Genomic DNA, 22,687 nt, shown 5'->3' with positions numbered 1-22,687 from the left:
TGCCACAAGTACGCCTGTTCTTTTAATTAGAAGGGAGTGAGTATATTTTTCCCCTTTCACATTGATAAAACTGTTCATTAAGTTGTAATTTGCTGATATCAGAGGGCAAAATCAAATGATGCTTAGGTTACATATGTATAAATGAGCCCTCACCCCCAATCCAGCTTAGTGAAAATGAGCAAATGAGCGAGGGTGGGGAAGAGCGAGTGACAGAGATAGGTGAGAATGGAGTGGCCAGGGCCTCAAGGAAGGGGTAGGGAAAGGGTGCTCAGTTTTCTGCAGTTAGAAAGTTGGCAACCAGAAGTTAAAAGTAAAAGTTGTTTTTTCTGAAGTTGAATATGTTTTAGGTGGAAATTAAGATAGACAATTAGGCATGGAACTCGTTACTTTTTAAAAGTGTGGTCAGTCAATTTTTAGAGTAGAACTAATTTTCGAAGTTTAAAATTGAAGCTGATTGTGTTTTATTAGATAAAAGACTGCAAACACCTTGAGGTTTTACAGAGAAATGAGTACTTTACATTACACCCCACAATGGTGATCTGCAAATAATTCTGTAAGTTTCTATCAGAAGTGTAGTTGTGGTACAACCCTCTTACATTCCTCTTTACAAAAAAAAAAAAAAAAGTGATTGTCATATAGGTAAGTGTAGCTTGAAATGTCACAGGGTAACCAGACGGTAGTAGAAATATTTCTGAAAACGATTTTATTTTATTTTTATTTAATATTCAAGTCTCTTCAGAATGAGTTCAGTACCTCACAGAAGCTTGCCCTCAAGCTCTAGCTGCTCCATTTAATCTTGCTTATGATTAAAATTCTTGCTATGTCACAGTGTTAGTTCTTTCAAAGATAATATTAGTCTTATGGTATTTTTGGCATGACAGAGTATCTGCATATCTAAGTATAAAGTGACCTATAGCCCCACTATCTCAGAGAGCATTTACCTCAGTGTTCTCACCTTCCACATACAATTCAGGATTTAGACTGGCATGAGTGCTGTCAGATTTAACTTGTCAATCTGGGCTGGCATCTTTCCCCTGACCCTTTTAACAGTTAGGAAGGCCCTGCAGGCAAGACAGAAAAGCCTGCCCATCTCAAATTAGCTGCCAACAACACTGCACAATGGCTGATACAGGAAAATTAACCACTGCGCTCTTGCTATTCCTTGCATACAGTCCTTGCATACAAGGAAACTTGTGTTTCCCTCCTTAGGTGGCAATTACTGCCAAAGTCTGATTTTCTTGGGTAACAGCAACAACTGAAAGCTAGCACATTTGGTCTGAAGAACAAATCAGAAGAGATACGAGTTTTAGGCCCATTGATCAGCTAATATGTTAAATATAATTATACAAACAAGGTTACATTGCTCTACAAAATGGTTTTATTAAAGTTTTCCTTTTATTCTTATGACAAACTTTTTCATTTTAATCTAATCTGACTTTCAACCTACTGATCAAGCTTAAGCTATTTCATGACAACTTCTATTCATTGTAGACATTCAACTTTAGAAAATATGTCCCAGATTCTCCTCTCCATTCAGGCTGCTTTGCAGTTTGCACCTGACAAGAAGTGGCTCTCCTGTAGTCGGCTATGCTATAATTAGGATCATCCCAGTAGGGCGCAAGACTGTCTAGTGGCACAGAGTTGGTTTACGGCTTCCCCACCACAACCCACTGAGTTCACCAGTAGGTGATTCAAGTTAAAGTGAGTTTCAAAATGTTCTAATTTAAGCCAGGGGAATTACCTAATACACAGCCAACAAAAATAGCCATCTTCGCACCCCACCTCCTAAACTGCACTGTATGCTTCTCAGGCACAATTGAACATTAAATGTACCAATCTATGTGGAGATGCAGTTATCTGGCTAGAGAATACTAGACTTTTCAACACACACAATGAAGGAGTTCTTCAGGATCTGAATAATATTCTACCTCATCCCCCAGAAATTTTACTCTGGGATCTCTGAAAGATAAGTGTTACTTACACAAACACTATGTCCCCTCGCTTTGAATATGCTGGAATAGCACTGGCAATTGTGGCAAATCCATATGAGTATATAATAGATTCCTCTGTCCTCATAAATTTTGCTAGTCGATCTTCTAATTCCAAGTGTACATCTGAGAAAAAAATTAAAAATTCTTAAGACAAGTTTAATTGTTCTGCTTTTGTTGCAGAATGGCGTAACAGTTTGTACTCGGAAATTAACACAGCCATGTACTGAAACAGGAATTTGCTAAGGAAGAGTATAATTGTTTACCAGTGGTAACAGTGTCACAGTAAATGAATCACTAAACACCAAAGCTGATGCATCAATCCTTGATGGGCACTGAGTGATGTTTGTCAAATCCAAGCATCAGAAGTTCTAATAGTTGCCAAACCATATATATATTTGTAAAACTAATATGCCTGTGTACTCAGAACAGCAATGAGAATTTCCTTACATTTAGACTGTAAGCACCAGGGCCGGCTCTACTGTTTTTGCTGAATTGCCGCTGCTGACGGTGGGGGCTATCTGAGTGCCATTAGGGCAGCACGCATGTTTCCGCGGTGGCAGCAATTCGGCGGCAGCTTCTGTCTTCAGCCGGAAGACAGAAGCTGCGCCGCCACGGACAGCTGAACATAGAAGCTGCCGCCGTGGAAACGTGCGAGCTGCCCTAACAGCACATGGACTGCCCCCGCCGTCTGTGCTGGCAATTCGGCGTGCTGATGGGGGCAAAAACACACGGACTGCTGCAGATTGCCACCCCAAGCACCTGCTTGGAATGCTGATGCCTGGAGCCGGCCCTGGTAAGCACCTTAGGGCAGGGACCGCCTTTTTGTTGTTTGTACAGCCCCTAGTGCAATGAGGCCCTGGTCCATGACTGTAGTTCCGAGCTGCTACTGCAGTGCAAACAATAACAAGCAATGCAATTTCCAGCAATTAACTAAATCTTGGTTGGCTGAACTTCCGTCATCCTAACTCAGAAAATCAACACAACCCAATATAATTGCCCAACACAGCTCTGAAGCTCATGCCTTATGGCTTTGTTTTCACATGAACTAAGAAGCAGCAAAAAAGTAGACCATTTAGTAGTCTACAAACATTCTACTGCCCCAAGACTGATGTGTCTGTTATGGTATCAAAGTTAAAGATGCAGGTTTTCATATTTAAGAGGGGGTGAAGACAGGAATTGCACAAAGACCCTGGATTTGACCCATGATCTCCACATTATGTGAATCAAATATATATCATTCCCCAGAAGTATACTTCTACTAGATTTATGTGTACATATTACTCTTTAACTACAATAGGTCTTCCCACTATAACCTTCATCCACATGATCTGGATCAATTTTATCCAGTCCTTTCCATATTTTAGAAACTGGAAGCCTTGGTCTGCCCTACTTTAATTTGCCTAGAGTATCACTGGTGAAAAGAACTGGCTTTCAGTCTTAAAATTCAATTTTTAACTACAAACCCTTTGTCCAAAAAAAAGTTTTTTCTGGCACTTAGAGCCTACACTGAAGTACCTCCCTAAGTACTTACAGGGTGAATACTGGTTGTGGTCTTTGGAAACACACTCAGAATGTAGACTTCATAGAGGTTTAGAAGTTTGTTTTCAGAAACTCTGGCAATAGTTTTCTTTGTTTTCAAATAATTGCTGGATCTACCAGACTCAATCCCCCAGTCAGTCTGGAAGCTGGATGAACTTTGACTCAACTAGTAAAAGAAAAGCTTGGGTAGATCTGTTGTATGGCAATGAACACCCAAAGAAAAGGCCACATGAAATATACAATATAGCATTAAAAAACAAACTTCCTCATGGGGCTTCATCAGCTGAAGTGTGCAGGACATGGAGAAAAGCTACAGCTTTGAGCATCCAGCTATGAATTGCCTAGAGCAGTGGTTCTCAGCCAGGGTCCAGGACCCTCTGGGAGAGCAGGGGGCATAAGCAGGTTTCAGCAGATCCGCCCAGTAGGGCAGCATTAGACTTGAGTCCCAGGGCAGAAAGCCAAAGCCCCACTGCATGGGGCAAAATCCCAGTGCCATGAGTCCTGCCACCCATACAAAGCATGTGCAACTTAACTTTGCAGGGCCCCCTGTGGCACAGGGCCCTGGGCAGTTGCCCTGCTTGCCACCCCCTAGTGCTGATCCTGGCTTTTCTATACAGAAAAAAAGTTGTTGTGGCACACGTGGGCTGTGGAGTTTTTATAGCATGTTGGTGGGGGCTTCAGAAAGGGAAAGGTTGAGAATCCCTGGCCTAGGGGGGGAAAAAAAGAAAACTTTCTAGAGAAGTGTATGTGGATGACCTAAGCCTTTCAATAAAAATACTTGATCTTAAAGGTCAGAACATCAGGCAGCTACCTGGGGAATAAGTGAGAGAAGAGGACATCTAATTACAGATTTAATGAGCTTTAACTGACAGATACAACCACCACACACAGTGAAGGGGCTCTATATTCAGAGAGCATTGTTGTTTGCAGCAACCAGGATGTGAATATAATAAATTTCTCATTAAAAAACTTAAATACTTGACAACCATGATAAGTTACAAAAGTGTTGCCAACACGTAATAGTCCGAACATTCAGGTCTGCTCACTAATAACTATTATTAGCTGGCTATCACCTTGGATGGACAGGAAGACCAGGTATGTTGTGACATCAAGGAACAAAGTCTGCAGGATTAAGTCTAAAAAGTTGCAATAAAACAATATTTATTAAATTTAAACACGTAAGGTGTTTGTCTGATCATTCAATAGGGCTGACCTGACTCAATGAAATATCTAAGCCAGGCTTCTGGAGAAATCAAACATATGGTTGACGGCAAGGGAGCTCTCTACAACCATCTGGGTTAACAAAAGAATCCATGACTCCAGGAAGTGACATGAAAGCTCACAAGAAGACAAGACAAAATGTTAACCCTGTAACTATCCTGTCCTCTACGTCTCCTGAGTGGAGACAGCAAAGGAATAATAAATGCCATAATTCTGTAATGAAATATTAGAGAGGCTAGTTTCACAACTAAGCTGGTTATAAAAAAAACAAACAAATTTCATATTGAGATTTGTCACAACTAGAACGCTTCCCACCACAAAAGTCTTAATGTTTCTTGTAGAGGATATTTCAGTCTGAATACAGTACTATACAAATAAGACAATAAGTTTCATCATTTGAATTTTAAAATATACAGAAATCAGACTGCCCTCTTGTGGTCCGTTTAGCATTTAATGAAGGAGTTTTAAATGCATTTCTACTTCAACCATTTTAAACACACTTCCCAGTATGGCAAATTCCACAGCATTGTAAACGAAGTGAAATTTTGAAACATAAGGAAGTTTCTAAAAAGAAAAATATACTAAATTTACTTGGCAAGTAATTTCTATATGCCCTTGCTGTTACTGACAGTATGTATTAGAAGGCAGTTTTACCTAGTGGATAGAGCGGGGATTAAGTCGAAATTGTGGGTCCTAGATTATCACCAACTGATCTAGAACAAGTCCAGGTAAACACTATACCTATGACTTAAAGTAAATACATGCATTTTTATCAAGCTACCATACTTGAATCGATAGCCTTTGCTATTGTTTAATCAATCTCAATTACGTTTTTATCATTTAATTTATGCTGATTAAACAAAACAGGGTAGCTAGTAGCAATGAAAATAGCTACTTTATTACATCTTTTAAAACACTTAAATATGTCTCAGTCTTGACTGGATTGTGCATATTCCCTCTTTTAGACTCAAACCCATTATCATGTAATTGTACTTATTTGGACTCTAGTTTATCCACATTCTCTCTACAGTGCCCTAAATGCAATAGGTCAAATTCAGCATTATGACTTGGCTAAAGGATCTATGTTAGATGGACTACGCAAAAAGTGCCTTTTGTTTAAAACACTTGTTTAATTTAATTTCAGCAATGATAAGCATCACAGATCATTAGCAATCATATCAAAAAGTCTGTTGTGTGTCTGCCATTCCCTGCACTGAGAAACCAAGACAGGTACCGAGCAAGTATTTTGGAAATACCCACCACCTCAATATGAAAATCTTTAAACTAAGATGAACTAAAAGCATGTAAGTAATAGTAAAGTAAAGTTATACTTACCAAAAGTGCCATAAAACCCTCTAGGTCCACAAGTGCCAACTCCGTACTTCCTCAAAGATGCCTGGGCTGCATTCTTTAGTGAAAACATTACATAAAAAACAACATTTAACTTACTTGTACAATATATTCTGAACAATTCAGATTGCCAATTTTACATAATTGTCAACATTCCTCTTCTTGTTCCGTATAATTTATATAGCCATAGAACCAAATGCAATTAAAATGTTGTATAATAACTTAACTAATTTTGTAAACTCATTTGCCAATGAGACTTCACTATTTTAATCAAGTATTTAAGCTTAGTTTACTGTATAACAATACTACACTGATGGTGCACTGTGGAAAAGAGTATCTAGTAGGTACTAATAATGTAACTTTAAAAATCAAGCAACTGTATATATGATTCCACGCCTATTGAAATATTAGCCTTTTCAGTAGATGAAGTTCTAGATGAAGAACAAATTTATATTTCACAAAAAGGCAAAGATTACATTCTACTACCACTTCAGAAGGGTATTTACTTCTTCCATTATTTCCTTCACACAAAGAGACCAAGGGAAGGATTTTCAAAAGCACCTAATGGAGTTAGGCACCACTGCAAATCTCACTGAGACAACAGTTGCCTTGAGATGTTTAATTCAATAATAATTTAAGAACTTTCATTTTGATGTCAACCTACAGTAAATGTCACCCTATATACTTTGGTATTTCACACAAGTTAAAATATATTCCTTAAAACTTCAGGTGCATGAATAGAACTAGCTGAACTCTCTCTCAAAATAAAGTTTTCCAGCTGACACCATCCATCAATGACTGCACTATACACAGCTATAAACTATTTATAGTCGTCTCTGTTTTTATCAATATCAGTTGGGGAGAGCGCCCCAAAGTGCCTCTTCTACACTTGAGGAGAAGGAGGAAGTCACTCCTATCAGATTACCTCCTTTTTAGTAAGAAAAGGAACATTAGATTAAACATTAATTGAAAAAATATATATTCTGGTCTTGTAGTGGGTGTGCAACAAGATTTTATATAGTTCTCAGTACAACCTGAACAAGTTATAAAACTGACTTGACATTATCTTCTTATACAGAAAGCAGTTTGAATGGAATACTCAGGGTCATGAAAAGATCAAATTTTAAGTGCATCGCTCCCTTTCCTGAAAAGCATGGATAAGATCCTGTTAACACCTTACTATTTGGCACAATGCTTACTACCATGAGTAGTCTCACTAAAGTCAGTGAGTGTACTGAGAGTAGCAAGCACTATGCCACGAAGTAAGATGTCCATAAACTCCACTATCAGATGGCACTAAGAATCTCAGTTTGTCACTACACTTTTCAAGAAGATACTTTCTGAAATGTTTTTAAACAATTCTCTCTGTAGTCTTTATTTTTGGTTACAAATTTAAAACTTTGTCACTTTTTCTAATTAGAAAGAATGACAGGATAGAAGAGGCTGTTTATTTCCCACAGAATTCTGTTTGGTTGTGCTAAAATTGCTAGGCACGTATAAAAGCAAGGATAATCAAAGAAGGGGAAAAATGTTAATTATCTACCCAAACTTTGGAATAACTTACATACAGGGAATTGTCTTTTTCAAACTTATAAATGCCTCAGAATTGAACACAATTATGGATACAATTTTGTCACAGTAAAATCAGGCAAAATTCATGGAACAGTCATGGTAAAAATGTACAAAATCAGTATATGGTCACAGCAGGGCTGAAGTCCGAGCCTGGCCACCCAGGGATGAAGTCTGAGCCTCACCTCCCGAGACTGAAGCCCCAGAAGTCACAGACATCTGTTAAAGTCACGGAATCTCTGACCAAACTGTATCCTTACTTATAATACACAAACTACAATGATGCATATACTGCCATATTTAAATGCTGATTAACATTTTGCCATTTAAATTCCTAGTACTTTCACACTTCCAGTATACACTGGAAATAACTGAGGCATAACACAAGTTACTGCAATTTCTTTATTTCATGTTGTTACCGGACTGAAACACTTCACCCAAAAACACATATTTAATATTTGCATAAGGCTTTGAATATGTCTAAATATAAGTTCTAAATGTTTTTAATTTTGGCAGTTCTTATGAGGTAGGTATGTATTTTCTTTATAAATAAAGAAATGTAAGCAGAGGTGAAGTGACTTGCTCAAGGTCACATGGTAAGTCAACAGCAGAACCAGGCTTAGGATGTGAGGTGGATGAAGACTACTACGATGCTGAGTGATTGTGAGGTTCACATATTTTGAAGTCATCCCCAAACTAAGGTAAAAAATGCAATAGCACGTTTTAAAAAATCCCTTTGTATATAACTATCTATGCGCAATCATATAATCTACTCACCTTCACTCTTTCGTTATCCAGAAGTCCAAGAAAGTTAAATGATGCAAAATTTATACATTCCTTGCCATTCACTATGATTTTATGACTTGGGGGGCTACAAAAATATAAAAACAGTGCTATCGTTAAATATTTGTCACTTTCATAACAGTCAAACAGTATACTGACCGTATTTTAAGGCATATTACAATATTAATTGAAATATGTTGATTTTTTTCCCTATTCTGCCATGTTTTCAAAGTCATAATTTTACTCTGAACCTAAAGCCATGTCTACACTACCACTTATATCGGCATACCCACGAGTGACATAAGTTTTGCCAGTATAAGTGGTAGTGTGCACAGTGCTATGTTGGCGGAAAAGCTTCTGCCACTTGTTGGGGGTGGTTTAATTACGCCAAAGGGAGAGCTCTCTCCCGTTAGCATAGAGTGGCTACACGAGATCTTACAACAGCACAGCTGCGTCGGTACAGCTGTACTGGGGTAGGCACTCTAGTGCTGACATAGCCTAAATACAATACAAACAGATATACTAACACAGATACGCTTGTCAAATTCCAGTTTGGATAATTACATTCTGCCTACCTAAAATCTCCAGTCCCTTAAACTAAATGCAGTACTCTCCAAAGTTCTGTTCCGAACTGTTTAGGATTGCTGCTTGTTGATTAAATAATTGCTGGTTCATGCCACAAAGGTGATGTATTTAAGTAGTGGTTAAAACTTCTTCTTTGTATAATTTGCAAAGTGCATTTGGGATCCTTGGGATCCTCCCACTTTGGATCCTTGGGATCCTCCCACTTTATTAACAAGAGTTAACTAAAAAACAATAATTTTGTCGTATAGCAAGATCACCTTTGCAAACACGTATGGAAAAAAATTATAAAAATAAAAAGGCACCGAGTTTATGCAGACACTCAACACAAGATGTTTTAGAATGCTTGGGAAATCTGACATGCTAGATTTCATTCTGTTTAATTCATAGAAGTTACAGTAATTCCAGGAACCGTTTTTGCTAGAACCAGGATTGGAAGTAAAAAAAAGAAAAAAAATCAAGCAATGACGACAAAAAATAGTTGTGGAGACGAAAACGTGACCAGAGCAAAATGTTCAGCAAAGTTTAAAACAAGCAGCCTGTAACCAGGAGAACAATGAAATCTTTTACACTGCAAGCATTTTATCAAACATCTTTACTGAAGCAACGAAAAATCTGACTATTTAAGATTTGCATTAGCACTAGGCTAACTCAATTTGACTTGCTTTTGCAAAATTTAGGCATCAGGCCAGAAACCCCTAATGTCTAGCCTACAAATTAATCAGACCTCTGTGTTCTGTACTTTATAACAGTGATTATAAATGCTAAAGACACTACTAACTCAACATTAAAGTTTCACTTAATAACAAAGTGACAAGTAGTAAATCATACTGACGTTATGACTGAAAAACACTAGTTCTGCCAATTTATGCACATGCTGTACAATATGATCCTATACTATATCAATATAAAATATAATTTCTCCAAGCTTGTCTAATCAGGGAACAATAATATGTGACCTTTATATACACACAATCAAAACCAATCAAGGCAGCTCCAATATCCTCAGATAGTTGCTTCAAAACTCTTTTCTGATCCTAATTCACCAATTTTTATACATTTTGAATGAATAAGTTTGGACAAAGTTTTAAGTTGTACAAACCACAAACACAAAAAGGCTAAATTTGAATTCATTACAAATTGTAAGAAAAAAGTTTCAGCTTACTGCACACAAGCGTTCATAACTTCGAAAAAACATGGATTCAATTTTCTTTCAAACTTGTTAATTCAGAAGATTAAAATAATGAGAAAAGTCAGCAAAACAGTTTTGAAAAGTGTTCAATTAACTCGCTATATATCCATCTGAAATGCATCTCTAAGGTCCTGGCCATATAAACATGCCCACAAGTAATCAGACAGGTTTAGTGGTCCCGCTGAGGTCAAAAGAGTTTTCATGTACATATGTTTTTGCAAGATCAGGGTGTAACTATGCAGGTATAGGCTTACTGCAATGATCAGTACATTCCCAGGTGCAATTTTTAAATGCCATTAACTTTGTAAATCAAAAATAATGGCCACATTCTTACTTTATATAAAAACAAAGAATTCCAAGTGATTTTCATGGAATCTATGTGTATATTAATTGGATAATGTCTTTTAGGGTCCTAAGATTCCAAATCTGTGCTTGGGGATTTCACTGAGTTGCATGTACAGACAAAGGCAAATACTGAATTTCATCTTCAACATAAAAAGCAAAATATGTATCAAAGGTTGTAAGAAACATTTTATTAAAGTTAGCATAGGACAAGTACTAGTGTCTATAAAGTTCATTGTGGACTTTTTTGTTTCAGGGATATACTTCATTTTTAGCATTTGTGTTTCCAACATTTCATTATTTTTCCCTTAATCATTAAGGTGCACATTTGCTGAATGAGAATTCAATATGATCCTGTCTAAACAGGCTATTTTGCAGATAGTTTCCCTACATAGCATAGTCTATTATATTTCATGAATCAGTTAATTCAACATAGATCTCTTAAAGTGGTCTTAACATAGCTTTTAACAATAATTAACTTAAAATTGGTTGTTCTTTGTTAGGAAAATGCTCTGCATTGCTGGTTTTGTCATCATTAACAACAGTAGCTGCTGGGGCTTCTGGTTAAGTAATAAACTCATCTGTTCAGGTCAGACAAGAATCTATGTTATCGAACTAAATATGGCTTTAACACAAGGTATAGAAGTCAAGTGAAAGATTTTCAAACACTGAATATTTTCCTTCACTCCATACCCACTGAGACATTTTGATGGTTTCCCCACACCCTTTACCAACATCTTTAAGAACAGCTCTGGACAGGGAAAAAGTGACCGAAAGCATCCACATCACAGAAGCCACAATTAAACTTGGTCTCCATTTTTTTTTTTTTTTAAAGCAGAGCTGCTTCCTCTTTGACAAGCAAGCAGCATATTGCCAGGCCAGCATGCGAAAGCAATCACTGTGCTGTTTGTGCCACACTTGTTTCATGAGTGGATGATTTTAAAATAACTAGTGTTGGTTAACTTGGCATCTTTCATGAGCACTAAAATACACCTTTATTTTTAAATGCTACCAACATAAAAGTTAAAACAAAAAGTGTACCATTCCTGCAGTAATATGATGTATATTCTAGAAGTGTACTTATGTTTGAATTGCATCTGTGTTGCAACACATGTGGGAAATACTGTGAATCAGTATCACTCTTCTGAGGGCTTTTCTAGTTACACAGTGCATTAGTCCACACCAGAGTGTCACAGACTAATTGGCTAGTGCACATTGGTTTAATCCCATTTCAAATTTGTAGACAAGCCTGAAGATGTTATAGCCAAGATTTCAAATGACTCCATTTTTGAGAGCCCAGCTTGATATACCTTAAAGTAGTCTAATTTTAAGAAAACGCCAATCCTCTCAAAAATCAGGCCCCTCCTGTTGGAAACCCTAAAATTACTAGTCGCTTTTGGAGATTTAGGCCTATACCTTAACCAAAATGAAGCAAATTTTGTAATTAGTCATCAAACAGAAAAGGATCCTGAATAAGATACCAAGATGAAACCCAATTACCTGTACTTTACTGTAAGTGATTAAAAACATAATTAGATTCTCTATACTATTGTATCTCCTCAGAAATTAATTCTGTTTCAACAAAGATATAACGAACTTTGATAGGAGGCTTTAGCATCAGTGATAAACCCAGTCCTGTAATCCTAACATGCAACTCACTCACAAAGATATTCCAGGAACACTCAAATCCTCATATGTTTAAAAACAGAGAAATTTGAAGAGATTTTTATTGAAGTTGAACACAAGAATATTTTGTGCTAAATTTACCCTGAAACAATACTGTAGTTGAGAGCTGGGTGATCTTTTGATACAGGAGGAACAAGAGGTTCTGGTTGCCACTCTTCAATCAATTCTTCCTTTTCCTGAAAGGATCAGAAGTCAAAATACCCAACATTTAGAATCTTTCAAATATGATTTCCATTATAGCAGATTATGGTATGGTAAGCAGATGGGTATAGTTCTAGCCAAAAGAACTATATCAACATGCAGCACCCTTCCAAGTCAATGCTGAACTATTACTCCCGTAGACTATACAGAGGGACTCGACACTACTTGAAGTGACTTAGAAATGAGAGATCCTGGCTGGATCTGTTCATTAAAGATCTCAGGGTATGTTTTGTAAAAGAAAAAGGTGTTGACTCAGCATCCTGGTCAAAATTTTAACTAAGGCAATTTCTTCCTGATTACCAACTAGCAAAATCACCCTCTAACTTAATATTGGATACAGCATTCCTCACTTCCTGTCCTCAACCATTCTATAGCACTATTTAAACAAACAGTTCTTGCATTAGAGTGTTAAGTGAAGTGACACAACAGAAGCAACAATTACTAATTAAATTATCTCAATCTGCACATTGGGTAACATCACATAGCATAGACTGTCATAACTACTAATCCTCACAACACATGCAAAGTAGGCAAGTGTTCCTGTCCATTTTTCAGAAGGAGTAACAGAGGTTATGTCACTTGCACAAGGACACACAGTGAATCAGAGTCATAAGCCCACAAAAGCTTATGCTCAAATAAATTTCTGTTAGTCTCTAAGGAGCCACAAATACTCCTGTTCTTTTTTAGAGTCAGAACCAGCATTAGACTTCAGGAGTTCCTTAGCCCTAGTCTACACTGAGGGGTGGGGTGGGGGAGGGAATCAATCTAAGATATGCAACTTCAGCTACGAGAATAGCTTAGCTGAAGTCAACGTATCTTAGATGGACTTAGATTGACTTACTCTGCGTCCTCGGAGTGAGTGATTGATGGCTGCCGCTCCCCCATTGACTCCGGTTCCTCCTCTCGCCCTGGTGGAGTTCCGGAGTCGACAGGGAGCACGTTCAGGGATCGATGTATCGTGTCTCATCTAGACGAGATACATCAATCCCCGATAGATCAATCGCTACCCGCCGATTCAGCGGATAGTGTGGACATACCCTTCATTCCACCCAATCCTAAACTCTCTAACCCCTGAACCACAATGACACTAAGTAGGGCTATGATATAAACATTAGCTATTAAAGGGATGTTAAGCTGGAAACTACTTTTAAATTTATTTTAAAAGACTAACTAAATATTTAGATCCTGAGACTAGAACTGACAGACAATCTCCACTCTTTGGTTTTATAATTTAAGTAGTTCTCTTGCAATGAACCATCCCCATACACAGGATATAGGAAATTAACTGCTAATATATCCTATTATTGTTCTTAGCACTACCCAGATACACAACAATGCTTAAAACATCAGTAGCCACTAGGGCCATGAGTTCTAAAATGTAACACCTCCCTTAACACTGTTGAAGAGTAACATTTCCTAAGAGTTATTTTCCAGGTATAATAAAATCCCATCCTTGCAAAAAGACAAAGAAAACCAGACACTCCCGATGATCTAGTCACAAATGCAAAAGAAAAAAGCTTTATGACAGCTTTTGGATTTTCACATCAATATTGTAATTAAATGTCAATATAAACTGTAAGGGTAACGGAATATTTAAAAAACATAAACCTACTTATTTATACTTATTACAGGATTACTATTTAAGAAAATCCATTCTTTCTGTAACTTCAATTTTTGTTTGAAGATTCTGATGCAAAGAACTCATACTTACATTTAAAGAAAAAATTTCGAAGTCTAAATGACAAAGGAAAGATTAGAAATTGGAAAGGGAAGTGTACACAATTATAAGTTTATTTTGTTGTAGTTTCAATCTTTTCCTTTTATTTAGATGACGAATGATTTTGTTTTTGAACTTTGACTTTTTATAGAATACCATTTCATATTTGAAAAGGATGAGACCTTCTGTATCAAAATATAAATGGGCCTGTGTTTCAGAAGAGATTTTCTTAAAATTGTTTTAAGAAAATGTTTTATCTAAACATTTGATCTTTTATATGTTGTATTTCTTATTAGAACTATGCCCAATGGCCCTATATTTGAAAGGAAATAAAGTGAATAAATGTGTGCAACAAAATTAAGTCTAAATATTTAATATTTAGAAATAGCTACAATCATATTAGAATGTGTGCTTGGCTAAGGCCATGTCTACATCTAAAATTTTGCAGCGCTGGTTGTTACAGCTGTGTAGGGCCAGCGCTGCAGAGTGGCCACACTTACAGCAACCAGCGCTGCAAGTGGTGTTAGATGTGGCCACACTGCAGCGCTGTTGGGCGGCTTCAAGCGGGGTTCGGGGAACGCGAGAGCAAACAGCGGGGAATCAGGTCTCCTTCCCCGGTTTGCTCCAGTGTTCCCCGAACCCCTGAACAAGCAGGTCTCCTTCCCTGCGGTTTGCTGGGTGGTTCGGGGAACGCGAGAGCAAACCCAGGAAAGGAGACCAGCTTCGCCGCGGTTTGCTCTCGCGTTCCCCGAACAAGCAGGTCTCCTTCCCTGCGGTTTGCAGGGTGGTTCCGGGAAACGCGAGAGCAAACCGCAGCGAAGCTGGTCTCCTTTCCCGGTTTGCTCTCGCGTTCCCGGAACCACCCAGCAAACCTCAGGGAAGGAGACCTGCTTGCTCGGGGTTCGGGGAACGCGAGAGCAAACCGCGGCGAAGCTAGTCTCCTTTCCCGGTTTGCTCTCGCGTTCCCGGAACCACCCAGCAAACCTCAGGGAAGGAGACCTGCTTGCTCGGGGTTCGGGGAACGCGAGAGCAAACCGCGGCGAAGCTGGTCTCCTTTCCCGGTTTGCTCTCGCGTTCCCGGAACCACCCAGCAAACCTCAGGGAAGGAGACCTGCTTGCTCGGGGTTCAGGGAACGCGAGAGCAAACCGCGGCGAAGCTGGTCTCCTTTCCCGGTTTGCTCTCGCGTTCCCGGAACCACCCAGCAAACCTCAGGGAAGGAGACCTGCTTGCTCGGGGTTCGGGGAACGCGAGAGCAAACCGCGGCGAAGCTAGTCTCCTTTCCCGGTTTGCTCTCGCGTTCCCGGAACCACCCAGCAAACCTCAGGGAAGGAGACCTGCTTGCTCGGGGTTCGGGGAACGCGAGAGCAAACCGCGGCGAAGCTGGTCTCCTTTCCCGGTTTGCTCTCGCGTTCCCGGAACCACCCAGGAAACCTCAGGGAAGGAGACCTGCTTGCTCGGGGTTCGGGGAACGCGAGAGCAAACCGCGGCGAAGCTGGTCTCCTTTCCCGGTTTGCTCTCGCGTTCCCAGAACCACCCAGCAAACCTCAGGGAAGGAGACCTGCTTGCTCGGGGTTCGGGGAACGCGAGAGCAAACCGGGGAAGGAGACCAGCTTGATTACCAGAGGCTTCCTCAGGTATGCTGGGATACCTGCTTATTCCACGGAGGTCAAGAAAAGCGCTGGTAAGTGTCTATATTTGATTACCAGCGCTGGATCCTCTACACCCGAGACAAAACGGGAGTACGGCCAGCGCTGCAAACAGGGAGTTGCAGCGCTGGTGGTGCCCTGCAGATGTGTACACCTCCTAAGTTGCAGCGCTGTAACTCCCTCACCAGCGCTGCAACTTTCTGATGTAGACAAGCCCTAATACTGAGATTAAAAGCTAGTGTGCTCATGAATGTAATTATAGCACATGCATTAGATTTCTTTTCCCCCACCCCCTATTTCTTAAGCAGTCTGCAAGGTTTTAAGAATTCTCATAAAGTTTCATCAAGTATTTAGCTAGTGTCAATGCTACTAGCCTAGCATGTTAAGAGTGATATGATATTTTTTTTTTTAAAACGAAATATTGTAGTTTTAATACTGATCTCTCTGTTCTCTATCAAACTTTCAATACAGTTTATTGCTGTGCAGCATTGTCCAGCAATATCCATATTCACTATTATCACATAAGCAGACGTGGGAGATGATGCCTGAAGAGTAAAGGCAGTGTCATACTGGTGGACAGAAGGTGAATATTTAAAATTATATTGGTTAAAAATCTCAGCAACCCATGACCTTCAATACAATAGCCTATTGGTGGCAACACTTCTAGCCTAAGCAGATCCACTAAGGCAGGGGTCCCCAATGCGGTGTCCGCGGGCATCTAAATGTGCCCGCGTCCTGGCCAGCGGTGGAGCATCTGCCGAAACGCCGCTGAATGTCTGCGGCATTTCTGCAGCTATGCCTCTCGATGATGTCGCTTGTCAGCGGCAAGCGGCGTCATTGAGAGGCGTTGCTGCTGAAATGCCGCAGAAATTCGGAGGCATTTCAGCGGATGCTCCACCACCGCCAAAAGGTCGGGGACCACTGCACTAAGGCCTCTCAGCCCCTTATTGACTACTAGGCCTGGTCTACACTGGGGGTGGAGGAGATAGATTGAAGTTGCGTAACTTCAGCTACATGATTAACGTAGCTGAAGTTGACGTACTTAGATCTACTTACCATGCTATCTTCACTATGGTGAGTTGACTGCTGCCACTCTCCCGTCAACTATGCCTGCACTGCTCGCCGGTACAGCAGTCAACAGGAGAATGCTTGAGGATCGATTTATCACGTCTAGACTAGACACAATCAATCGATCCCCACTGGATCGATTGCTGCCCGCCGATCCAGCCGGTAATGAAGACATACCCTTAGATACCAGTACAGAAGAAGTCATGAGGACCTCCCCACCATTATCACTAGTTTTTAGAATATAATGGCTTTGAGTACCAGATGAAGTAAGAAAGAGAAAATGAAATACTGATGTTTAATTCTGATATTTACACATGTTTAACTTACATGTGTAGTCCAACTGGAGTCAATGGGACTACTAATGTTTAGAGTTAAGCAAGAGTCCAACTGCTTGCAGGAATGAGTTTAAAAGTTTAACAGATTTTTATTCCCACTGATGTATACAGTTCTCAATCCTCTCTTAAACTTGCTAATAGCTGAAGTGTTAGGTGCCAGTATTTTATGCTTACATACTATTTCCAGACTGATTATTTAGCAATTGCTTTCCAGGACAGTAAAATTCAGCATGAATTTCTCCAATAGTTTTTTTTTTCCTCAAATCTACCTGAAGTTTCCATTGTTAAAACAAATCCATTCACAAACTAGAGCTGATGACAATTTCATCTCTCTAGAAATTTAACAATTAATCCAATTCCTTCAAATTTCTGATTTGTAACTTTCAAAAAATTAAGTTCTCTTTTAACTGGTGTAACATTATTCCTGATCAATCATTTTTCCTGCCCAAAACAAAATGCATATTGAAAGATCTCTTACTCCATTTTGGAGTCACTAGAAATATCATCTTATCACAGTGGTTTCAATTTGTGAGGTGATCACACCACATACCGAGTGTCAAAACATATAAATGTATTAGTAGTATAAATTGTTGCTATAATGAAAAAATCTGCATATTGGGAAGAATGTTATTACAATATACCTTAGGTGTGAGGTCAGATCGTTCTTGAAGTTTATAGGTTTTAGAGAAAAGAAGTCTGATTATCCACAGTATTAGAATTCCTTCCAAAATAAGATGGTAAGCAGGAGCCTAGAAATTAAAAAGAGTCCATATAAGATTCAGTTTTAATTAGCTGGTATTTTTCCTTTCCATTATTTTATTTCTAAAAGAAACAAAACTGCCTTGCATCAACTAGAACTGTTCATATATACCTTTTTTTTTTTAATTAAATAAAAGTGTTTTATGAAAGTTCATGGCTTTGCGTATCCTGTCTACTGAGTGTTAAAGTGAACACGGATGGTCTTATCCTATGTGTTAGTGGAAGACATAATAAGCTGCTCTCAAAGTTGACATGTTAGGTAGTTTCAGTTCTAGAAAGGTGCATGAGAGGATTAGCAAGTACACCGCAGGTTAGCCTAAATTACACTGGCAAAGCTGTGGCTAGGGAGTTTGTATGGAAGAGAATAGCATGCTTTACTGGCTCAGTGTCACTTTTAATTGCATTAAATTAATACATATGTTTAAAAAGTTATACAGATTCACCGCTAGACAGACTACATTTGATTAAATCTGTAGCCGAATTAATAGAAATTGCATGAGGCTAAAGCCTGCCCATCTAAGGAACAAGTTCATGCTAGACATAAACCTAATTCTAAAATATATCAATGCTTGATAGCTCTTTTAGAACATGGGTTTAGGTATGTTTAGCTGATGTTGTGAAGGCCAAGACTATAATAGGTTCAAAAAAAGAACTAGATAAATTCATGGTCGATCAATGGTTATTAGCCAGGATGGGCAGGGATGGTGTCCCTAGTCTGTGTTTGCCAGAAGCTGGGAATGGGCGATAGGAGATGGATCACTTGATGATTACCTGTTCTGTTCATTCCCTCTGAAGCACCTAGCATTGGCCACTGTTGGAAGACAGGATACTAGGCTAGATGGACCTGTGGTCGGACCCAGAATGGCCATTCTTATGTTCTATTTTAACAAGCATCCAGTATACAAAGTGGACATCAGTTATTTTTCAAGAACCTGATACAGACACCCTTCTACCCACTTCATATAGGAATATAACTGTGAGAAGCTATTCCCAAAAACAGCGCTGGAGGTCAGGCGGCCGATCAGCATGGTCTCTGCGCTCCCAGCCACGGTGCGCAGGTGGCCAGCCCTAGAGCACAGGGCAGGCAGCACAGCCCAGCACCAGGCATCCCAAGTCCCTGCAGGAGGCACGCTGGCCTGGGGGCAGGCCCACAGTTGGGTATTTGGGGAGGCACAGCCTCCCCTTATCTATGATACCAGCCACCAATGATCTGAACATGTCACTTAAAAGGGATGAGCTTTAGAACCAACCCCTTACAAATGAAAAGGGTTACAGTAACTCCTCACTTAATGTCGTCCTGGTTAACATTGTTTCGTTGCCGATCAATTAGAGAAAATGCTCGTTTAAAGTTCCGCAATGTTACCTTATAACGTCGTTTGGCAGCCACCTGCTTTGTCCACTGCTTGCAGAAAGAGCAGACTGTTGGAGATAGTTGGTGGGGGCTTGGAACCAGGGTGGATCGGCAGACCCCGCCCCCATCAGCTCCCCGCTCCCCTAAATTTCCTGCGTGGCAGATGTCTAGCAGGCTATCAGTTGCTGGGCAGTTCAGTTGTCCCTCCCTCCACTGCCATGTGCTGCTCCTGCCCTCTGCCTTGGAGCTGCTCCCAGGAGCCTCCTGCTTGCTGTGCAGGGGACGGTGGGAGAGGGGTGCTAATGTCAGGATGGCCCTGGCCCCTCCTGCCCCTCGCTCCTTTACCCCATCTCCACAGAGTAGGGGCTCACGACAGAGGGAGCTTACTGGCAGCAGCTGCTGTCTCAACTTGCTGATCTACTTAAAAAGGCAGTGTACTTAGAGTAGAGTCTGCGTACTTAAAGGGGCAACGCTCATCTCTCTCCCACACACACGGGATGTGTGCGCACATGTCTCTCTCTCTACCATGCTGTCTCCACTCCCTCCTTTCATGCTGCTTTGTAGAGTATGAGGCTCCATTAACAACAATGTGTTAAGCCTTGAGGGCTCAGCTGAGTGCTAGTTCATCATTTATCAGTAACGCAGTCCACCCTCTGACTTTACCACCTCAACCAAGCTTCACAATCATCATTGCTGTGTACAATATTAAATTGTTTAAAACTTATACCGTTTATGTGTATGTAGTCTTTTGTCTGATGAAAAAAGTTTCCCTGGAACCTAAACCCACTCTATTTACCTTAATTCTTATGGGGAAATTGGATTCACTTAACATTGTTTCACTTAAAGTAGCATTTTTCAGGAACATAACTACAACGTTAAGCGAGGAGTTACAGTACACAGTGCACATGGTTGGCAATGTATCTTTCCACTTGTAATCTACTAGTCTTTAAGAACCATGTTAAATGACCAAGATATAGCAACAACTGGGGGAGGGGGGGGAGAGAGACCAACCAAAAATGACATTGATGTTAGAGTTGCTGCTTCTTCAGTGAGCAGTAGTTTTCATTGCATGACCTGCTAGGTAACTCAAACAAGATTCCATTACATGAAAGTAGGTCACCACCTAGATTGTGCGTGGGATAAAAGAGATTAGAGCAACACCTTTACCTATGAAGTGGCAACCAGGTCATCAGCTTGTTTCTAACACAGAAATGCCTGTTTCTAACAGTCTGGAAATAAATACCCATTTCCACATTAGCATAAAATGACAATAGAGTCTCTCTTAAGGGAAAATAAATTCAGACTTTGAATTCATAAATCTTTGTCTTTCAATAATAGTAACAATGTGTAAACTAAAGTCTCTTGTCTTATCTCCTCAACTCTCTTACCAAAATGGTAGATTTTTCCTCAAAAAATAAATGTGGCAAAAATAGCGTGTACCAAAATATAGCATAGCGTTTAACAGCAGAAACAACATCACAATATGGAACAAACTGCCTCCAAGTCAGCAGTGGCCCATAATGCTGACGAGCACCTGGCATAAATTCTGAAGGTGAATGTGAAGCCCCACCATAGATGGATACTAGATTTACCTTGAGAGACACAAATGTCACCATACTTTAACTTTGAAAAAAAAAATACATAGCATGTCAATATAGGAACTGCTATTAAGGACCAGACCCAATGTCCATCTAGTCCAGGGTTCTGTCTCTGACAGTGGTTGGTACCAAATGCTTCAGAGAAAAATGCAAGAACCTCACAATAAGCAGATAGGAAATATACCTCTACCTCGATATAACGCTCCTCAGGAGCCAAAAAAATCTTACCGCGTTATAGGTGAAACCATGTTATATCAAACTTGCTTTGATCCACCGGAGTGCACAGCCTCGCCCCCCCGGAGCACTGCTTTACTGCGTTATATCCGAATTCGTGTTATATTGGGTTGTGTTATATCGAGATAGAGGTGTAATCTATCCCCCATATTAGATCTCATCTTAGTATCTAATAGCTGGAAGTTGATTCATACATGATGCATGAGGTTTAATATCCCTTCCAAAACTTGATAATAAAGTATGACAACCAAGGATGCCCAGGAGTCATATAAATGTTCAATCTCTTTATGAATCTTTTTTAAATTCCTGGCCGCAGTGATTTCCTGTGGCAGCAAGTTCCACAGTCAAATGACACATCATGTAAAAGACTGAGGGTATGGCTACATTTGGAATTTCAAAGCGCTGCCGCGGCAGCGCTTTGAAGTGTGAGTGTAGTCAGAGCGGCAGTGCTGGGAGAGAGCTCTCCCAGCGCTGCATGTAAACCACATCCCTTACGGGTGTAGCGTGCAGCGCTGGGAGCCGTGCTCCCAGCGCTGCTGCCCTGATTACACTGACGCTTTACAGCGCTGTATCTTGCAGCGCTCAGGGGTGTGTTTTCTCACACCCCAGTTGCAGCGCTGTAAAGTGTGAGTGTAGAAAAGCCCTAAGTCCTTTTATCAGTTGCAAATTTCTCACTTTTTAATTTGGCCAAACATCCCCTTGTACTTGGATTAAGCCACAGGAAGACACTCCTGCCCTATTATCACTACAGCATTTGTTATTTTTTATATTGTGATCCCCTTCCTAACTCTGAAAGATCAGCAATCCCACTTCCTCACACCCTGAGTTTCTCCAGGCCACCAAGTCATTCTCCTTCTTCTTCTCTGAGCCCCACTTAGGTCTGTGAGAAGTGACAGTCAGTGCTGCTTGCTCCAGCGGGCTTACCATCAGCTCTACCATACCCTACCGGACTGATTCACTGCCCCGCTCCTTGTGCAGCCAGTACAGCCTGGTGCTCGGCTCCTGCTGGAATCACCAATGCCACAGGGTCCCCCCCCCCAGTGCCACCAGCGCGACACCCCCTCCCCCGAGAGCTGGTGTCACCAGGCGGGGCCGTCACCCAGCGCCCCGCTCCCTCAGGTTGAGCTCACAGCCCCGGCGCCGGCCCCGCTGAAGAAGGAGGAGGCGGGGGTGCCGGCCCCGGCCCGAGCAGGGGGGAGTCTCACCTCATAGAAGGCCTGCACCATCTCCACCAACACCCACTGCTGCCCCATCCCCACCGCAGCCGCCATCGCCAACCGCCACTTCCACGCCCCCTGAGCGCACACTGACGTCAGCAACCGTAGACAGGAGAGAGAGAGCATCTGATACGTCATCAGGCCGTGGCCACGCCCCTCCTGCGGAGCCCTGGTAGTCTGGGTGTTCTAGGCCGGCGACAGGGAGCGGGGGTTGGCAGCAGCTTTGGAGCGAGATTCTGGGCTTCCTCTGGCGGCTGAGGCGGGACTGCGGGGGAAGCACAGCGTAGAACAGCGGGGGTGGCTGG

The 22,687-nt window shown here is 40.7% G+C and overlaps 1 protein-coding gene across 2 annotated transcripts in view; it reads right to left on the bottom strand.

Annotated features, from left to right (window-relative positions):
• Positions 1 to 22,447, bottom strand: part of SPTLC1 (serine palmitoyltransferase long chain base subunit 1) — a 49,330-nt gene extending 26,883 nt beyond the window's left edge. Inside the window, exons 1-6 of one of the 2 annotated variants that reach the window (XM_050945944.1) lie at positions 22,371 to 22,447; positions 17,865 to 17,972; positions 12,337 to 12,431; positions 8,448 to 8,541; positions 6,087 to 6,159; positions 1,982 to 2,114 (exon numbers count right to left, since the gene is read on the bottom strand). In XM_050945944.1, the coding sequence (XP_050801901.1) occupies positions 1,982 to 2,114; positions 6,087 to 6,159; positions 8,448 to 8,541; positions 12,337 to 12,431; positions 17,865 to 17,972; positions 22,371 to 22,436 (569 nt within the window). In that variant the 5' untranslated portion in view covers positions 22,437 to 22,447. Of the gene's footprint in view, positions 1 to 1,981; positions 2,115 to 3,522; positions 3,697 to 6,086; positions 6,160 to 8,447; positions 8,542 to 12,336; positions 12,432 to 17,864; positions 17,973 to 22,370 lie in introns of those variants that run through there. The other variant, XM_050945943.1, reaches the window with a different exon arrangement.
• Between the last annotated feature and the right edge of the window lie 240 nt (positions 22,448 to 22,687).

This window comes from Gopherus flavomarginatus, chromosome 3, assembly GCF_025201925.1.
Source record: "Gopherus flavomarginatus isolate rGopFla2 chromosome 3, rGopFla2.mat.asm, whole genome shotgun sequence".
NCBI classification, from domain to species: Eukaryota; Metazoa; Chordata; order Testudines; family Testudinidae; genus Gopherus; species Gopherus flavomarginatus.
The sequence above is the reverse complement of the archived record's forward strand: the minus strand, read 5'-3'. Positions and strand labels throughout refer to the sequence as shown.